The sequence below is a fragment of the Pistacia vera genome, unplaced genomic scaffold, assembly GCF_008641045.1.
Source record: "Pistacia vera cultivar Batoury unplaced genomic scaffold, PisVer_v2 Contig636, whole genome shotgun sequence".
NCBI classification, from domain to species: Eukaryota; Viridiplantae; Streptophyta; class Magnoliopsida; order Sapindales; family Anacardiaceae; genus Pistacia; species Pistacia vera.
The window spans coordinates 70,837-78,025 of NW_022196486.1; the positions used below are offsets into that span (position 1 = coordinate 70,837).

The 7,189-nt window shown below is 35.2% G+C and overlaps 1 protein-coding gene across 1 annotated transcript; it reads left to right on the top strand.

Moving 5' to 3' along the window:
• The first annotated feature begins 1,285 nt into the window (after positions 1-1,285).
• LOC116111418 (ubiquitin carboxyl-terminal hydrolase 15-like) lies at positions 1,286-2,968 on the top strand. The gene is made up of 6 exons (XM_031397602.1): positions 1,286-1,361; positions 1,475-1,586; positions 1,767-1,936; positions 2,033-2,306; positions 2,406-2,560; positions 2,660-2,968. Exons 1-6 carry the CDS (start codon positions 1,322-1,324, stop codon positions 2,821-2,823), a joined length of 915 nt encoding a protein of 304 aa, XP_031253462.1. The 5' UTR covers positions 1,286-1,321; the 3' UTR covers positions 2,824-2,968.
• Positions 2,969-7,189: the final 4,221 nt, after the last annotated feature.

The following is a 7,189-nucleotide window of genomic DNA, read 5'->3' on the forward strand; positions in this document are numbered from 1 at the left end:
GCCCCTAAGTGCTAGTAGGGTGGTGATAATTGATTTATTTTATATGATAGTGGTGTCTGATTTCATGGCATCCGAGAATAATATATATTGTTTGTTGCCTTATCATGTAAATGCATTAGTGTTGTGTGGCATACAACTGGATTATTCATGCATGTTTTCAAAGTTAAAGTTATTTTCGTATAAAATATATTATCCACTCACTGGGCTTCCCAGCTCACTGTTTCATGTTTCCTCCCCCAGGATCGTAGATCGGGTTCGTGTGAAGCATACTCTATACTCTAGGTTGGCCTTGATGCATGATGATCTGCATCTTTTAAAAAGTTTAGTGGACTTTGATACTACGTTTCTTTTGTAACTGGATTTCAGTTCCTGCTTTTAGAATAATTATTTGTGTATTTCCACCTTCTAAACCTTTAACATGCAAATGCACTACTTTTCACTTTCATCTGTAAACGGAATTGTTTTTTTATGAATGTTTTATATATATAGAGAGTCTTCACCTTCCTTTCAGGATCTTGAGTCTCCTGGAACGCCTAGATCCGGTGGGATAGGGATACTCGGGAGGGGGCGTGACAGTTGAGGTTTTCTAAATATTCTTGTAAATCTTCTAATTATTCTGTAATCCTTCAATTATGTCAGGCTTACGATTTTCATAATATTATAGGTATTTTGTAATCTCCTAATTTTGTCAGGCATTATATTGTGTAACCTATAACTAACATAATTAGGAGATTCAGTAGATTGTATTCTTCCTATATAAAAATTGTAACTCTTTAGTGAAAATCAATTAATTGAAAATATAGTTCTTCAAAACAAACATTTTGCACTTGTATATTCTATATTAAAGTCACTATTTGAAACTCCTTGGATACATTATTGTCAATTCTTTCTTTCATATTCATAATTCATTGGAACATAATTTTATCTAATCATTGGATGATGATCCAATCATCCAAAACCATAATCAATACTCAATAATCAATATGTATAGACATTATTAAATTTCTTGTAGAGGACATAAAAATAAGATTTCAAAGATTAAATTAATTTGGTATGCCATTACTAATATAGCTTTAATAAAAGAATAAAGGAACTCACTAGTTACAAGGAAAGGGAGGTATATGTACATAAAGTAAAAATTTGTGGATGTACTATCAAGAAATTACTTTATTCTTTTATGATATTGGGTGATTGAATTCATAAAGCATCAAACATCCAACAATTATATTATAAAAGTCAGTCATATCTAATTAGGAAGAAAAAACAAGACGTAAAATCCAATTAATTATTAATTATTCTTTCTACAATTGGAAATATATTTATGGAGTTTAAGAACTCAACAGAAGGAGCCGTCTTAAGAGGTATGTATATATCCATTCTTTATTTCAAGTATAATAGTTAACAAGTTCATTTAATTTTTATCATGATTAACCATGCAATGTATCTTATCTAATAAATATGTATCTTCTTCCAGTGTTAAGGAACGCTCCGCCTAGTCATTACTTGTTAAATATTCAGTCTTTCTCATCTCTTAACAATTTAAACAAGTTCATCTCAGACAATTTTGATGCTGGGGGCTTCGAATGGTATTTTATTTAATGACATAATATCTACTTCGTTTAATTGTATATAACTTTTTGAAGAATTAAGCCAAATAGGGGACTTATTATTTGATTCAGCAAGAATAATATCAATATAGTGTATACAGATAAGAATAAATATTTAGATCTCTTTTTTAACATTTTGAATTTCATCTGCAATTATAGGAAATTGTGTCTCTATCCAAATGGGGACAAGGAGAATAAAGGGGAAGGTCATATATCTGTTTACTTAGAATTGGCAGAAATGAGTTCTCTCCCAATTGGGTGGGAAATCAACGTGATTTTCAATTTTTTTGTATTTGATCAGCTTCAAGACAAGTATGTTACAATTCAAGGTAGCTTGTTTCTCTACATATAATTCAACAACATTTATCTTTTCTAGCTCTTTGGTATATATATTTCATTTTTTTTCTCTTTTTCTTCTGATGTAGATGGGAGAATAAGGCGTTTCCATTCAATGAGTACAGAATGGGGCTTTTCTAGATTCTTGGACCTGGAAACCTTTCGTAATCCATCAAACGGATACCTTATCAAAGACACTTGTGTCTTTGGTGCAGAGGTTTTTCTTGTCAAAAATACTTTTAAGGGGGAGTTTTTATCAAAGATGGAAGATCCTGCTACTCATTATCATACTTGGGTAGTGAAAAATTTTACGGCCCTAACTGACAAAAAATGCATCTCTGAATCATTCGGACCATACAAATGGTTCGTATATGCATGATTGATTTTGGCATTGATTGAATATATATTTACTTCTCGTCGCCATATATTTGCCTATAGCTTACGCTGATTAATGTCTTGTAGGTATGTTGTTCTCTTCCCTAATGGACATAATGAGGGCAAGGGAAAAAATATTTCAATTTATTTATCGTATGATCGGTCTTTTAATGCTAAATTATTTGTAAATTTCATTCTGCGTGTCAAAAATCAAAAGACTGGACCTCACATTGAAAAAAAAGGTTAGTTCAATGGGAACTGTCAATGATTTTACTTTTTTTATGGAAGGTTTTTCTCCTGAAATTTAATCTTATGAACCTATGCTTCTTCCTTGATTCCAGTTGAAGACCATATGTTTTGTCCAACAGTCGAGGATTGGGGTTTTTCAGAATTTATGTTGTTAGATACATTGAAAGATCCGAAACAGGGTTATTTGGTGGATGACAATTGCATCATTGAAGCTGAAGTTCAATTGCTTGGTTCAGTTAGTTTGAACAAGTCATAGCTCTCCTAAATGTATTAATGCTTCTCTAGCAATAATAGGTTCAGGTTCAGGTTCAGGTTGTGATAAAAATAAATGATACTTAATGTTTGTCTATTATTCTGCATCTTGTAATGTTGCTAGGTATGAAAGTCAGGGTTCTGATATATAAGATTTGTGGTGCTACTTTGTTTTTATTCGCTAGTGCTATTGTTCTTAATTTTGTACTGTCTTGTATCTCATATTGGAGCTTTTAAGTTATTTGACCATGCTTACAATTAAAACTGTGCCAAAAGTCAGTGAAATGATCAATCAAAAAAATTTTAGAATTTTTCGGCTCTATGAAAATTGAGGCTCGTAACAGAGCTTGACAAAATGAATCTCAAATTTGATTTTACTAGTTACATATGGGCTCAGGTAGTAATTTTATTTGCTTATATTAACCAACTGAAAGGAACAAGCTTTAAACTATCAAAATCTACTCAAAACTCGGCACTATCTTTAAGCATTTGGTTTGTAAAATACACTAAGAATGAGAAAGGAATAAGGCGTGGAGTAAAATGTTCACATATTTATAAGAGAACTTTGTATGTATGATATTATTTTATTTTGACTATAATATTGTTAACCAAAATGTGAAAAAGGACAAACTATGGAGGTCCTTATTGTAATTTCCTAATGCTGTGATCACAGCTCTAAAACTGTGTCGTTTTAGTTAACACAGTGTCTTCTTTGTATAAAGATTCACACTATATGTGCTACTGTTTTTTAATTAAGAAATCAGTTAGAGAAGAGTTCATGATTTCCAGAATTCTCTCCAGTTTCTTTTTTCGTCAGTTTTCACTTGGTATCAGAGCCGAAGACAAGCGTCCAATGGCTACGATTCCTCTGGAAAATCAAACCAAAAACATGGAGAAGAGTCTTCATGGCTCAGCTCATCCACAGTGCTCAGTGTTTTCGTCAAATCTGCAAGTCGTTAGCCCTAAGTTGACACGAGATAGCTATACCAACAATTATAAGTTCTGGTGATCTCAAGTTCTGTTCGCAGCAGGAGCGCATGAGCTTGACGAACACTTGACAGGTTCAATTCCATGTCCTTCACCTTTTATTCTTACATATCCTAAATGTTCAAATGAGCTAAGTGATAGAACATCAGCTGAAAACCTAGCTAGAGAAACAGTTAATCCAGCTTATGTAGCTTGGAAAAGAACTGATAAACTACTTGTCACTTGGCTTTTGGCTTCAATTTCTGAAAATATGTTCTCCACTGTATCGAAGTGTCAATTCTCTATTGAAGTTTGGTTTACACTCGAAAATGAGTTTTTAATTGACTCCAAAGCCAGAGCTTTACATTTAAAGAGTCTGCTTCAGTCAACTCAAAAAGGAAATCTCAGTGTTAGTGAATTTGTTAAAAAGATGAAAAACATTGCTGAAAATTTGTCTACAAGTGGACAAGTAATTATCGATGAAGAGCTTCTTCAGTATGTGTTAGATGGGTTAGGGCCAGAGTTTGATGCTATGGTTGTCAACCTAACTTCCAGAATTGAATCCAAATTTGATTCTATCACCTTACAGGAAGCTCAGTTTCTACTTCAGAAATACGAAATGAGGCTTGAAAAGTTTAATACTGCAGATTTTCATGGAGGCTCAGTCAACATAGCTTCTCTCAACAATGCATAAAGTCTGTCATCTCTAACCACCACAAACAAAATGTGTACAACACCTGCTGGTTTGACCACTGTGTCTACAACATCTGATGGATTACCTAATGTGTCACCTTCTTTGCCGAGAACTCAATTTTATCTTGTGCATGCTGGCTCCGTTTATCAAGGTAGTCAGAACCATTCATCAGATACTGGTCCTATATATGGACAACTTGCTTCCTATTCTTTCAGACCTTCAGGATATAACTCTGGTGGTAGAGGCAGAGGTAGATCTAGTGGTCGAGGGAGGCCAATCTGTCAAGTTTGTAATAAGGTTGGTCATACGGCTATACAATGCTATCATCGCTACAACTCTGATTACAATGGGACTCCACCGCAGTTTGGACCTTCTCCACAGTTTGGCATGTCCAACCCTGTTAACTCTGGATACAACAGTCGTCCACCTTTATAGCAGTCCCATTTCATTCAATAGCAACCTCTTGTTTATATTATAAATTCCTATGGTACACAGCCACAGCCTGGATATATCTCTTATGGATCACAAACTCAACCAGCCACCACTACTGATTATCAGGTTCAACAGTATTACAATGACTCACAACATAGGCCTCCTGCCACTCATTCTCAGCAAGGGTTTCATGTTCCCAGCCAACAGACTCAAAATCTACCTCATACACCAAACCAAGCTTACTTTGTGTCCAACCATGTTCCATCCTCTAGTCAATCTTGCAGTGCACAAATCACATCCAATTTCAATGCTCCTGTTGACCCAACCTGGTACATGGACTCTGGAGCAACTGACCATGTAACCTCTGATCCCAATCAATTAACTGTCAGCAGAAATTATGATAGAGTTGAGTAGCTACAAGTTGGCAACGGTGAGTCTTTACATATTACTCATATTGGTTCTACTTTTCTGCCAAATACCTTACATTCCAAATGTCTACGTCTAAAAAATGTGCTGTGTGTTCCTAGGATTACTAAAAATCTTCTTAGCATATCTAAGTTCACTAAAGATAACCATGTTGTTGTTGAATTTGACTCGAATTGTTGCATTGTTAAGGACAAGGCTACCAGGGCAATACTACTGCAGGGAGGACTTAAGGCTGGCTTATATCAGTTGCATATTCCATCTAGGTTTCTTTCCTCTCATTTACCTGCTAGGTTTGACAGTTCTGGTCCTTATGTTCCTCAGTCATTTGTTACTTCAGCTAGTCAGTCTAGTCACAATAAATGTACTGAAAAGGATATGAGTCACTCTTGTTATACTAGAAATAAGATGGCAGGTTCTGTAAAACAACCTAATGATTGTAATACTATCCTGCATACTTGTAATTCTTTTCCTATTAATAAAACACAAAACTTGAATGGTTTTACTTCCTTAATTTCTCCCACTGTTTTGCATAATTCTGGTGATGATTTATCTACCACTGCATTGCATAATTACAGTACCAATTTTTCTCATATCTTATCACATTCAGGCACCAAAGCACTCTCTACTGAAAATACCAATATATCACATAGTTCACCTACTGTTTTTCATGTTAATAATACCAAAACACATATGTTATCTCTTTGGCATAATAGGTTAGGCCATCCTCACTCAGATGTGTTACACAATATTCTATCATCTATGGATAAACAACCTTCAGGATCAGCTTCTGTCTTACCTTTCTGTGATGCCTGTAGATTAGGCAAGTTGCATAGAAATCACTTTCCCTTGTCTCCATCTAGAGCTACACACCTACTTGAGTTAGTTCATAGTGATGTGTGGGGACCAGCCCCACTGACCTCCCTAGAAGGGTTCAAATACTATGTCCATTTCATTGATGATTACAGCCGATTTACTTGGCTGTTTCCCTTAAGGACAAAAGCTGAAGTCAATTCTGTTTTTATTAAGTTTCACCACCTGGTTGAGAGACAATTTAATTGTAAGTTTAAATGTCTCCAATCCGACCAAGGTGGAGAACATAAGGGTCTACTGTCATATTTTTCTGCTGTTGGTATTCAGTTTAGGCACTGTTGTACTCATGTTCACCAGCAAAATGGAAGAAGTGAACGCAAACATAGACATATAGCAGAGACTGGCCTCACTTTACTTGCTCATGCCTCTATGCCACTGCATTTATGGTGGTTTGCATTTGAGACTGCAGTCTTCTTCATAAACTCGGTTTTCATTCATCCAAATGTACTTTTGTTGGATATAGTTTAGTGCATAAAGGTTATAAGTGTTTGACTTCAGAAAGCAAAGTTTATATCACTCCTAATGTCCAATTCAATGAACAAGAGTTTCCCTTTGCCACTAACCCTGATCAGTCTCACTCTGTTGCTATAACACTTGATTCACCAGAAACCACCTCTTCCATTCCTAGTTTCTCTTATGTTTCTGTTCAGGTCCCACATGATATAAGTGCCAAAGTCTCTCCTGCAGTGGCTAATCCTGATTCATGTCTCATTTCAACAGTTGGTAAGTCAGTTTCTGCTTCAATTTCAGCACTTCAATCTACTTCTAATATTCCTTGTAGCTCTACTTTCAATTCTGTTGTCCCTTTGTCTTCATTACATCATACTACTGCCCCAATAGATGCTCCTACTACTTTAGGTCCAATTTCTTCTGATACAAATATTACAGGGTCAGCTTCTACTACAATTCACACACCTTTATCCACCTGCCCTCTTGAGGTTGATTTTACCCATTTCAAAAACGATTGTACAACCAGTGAGTC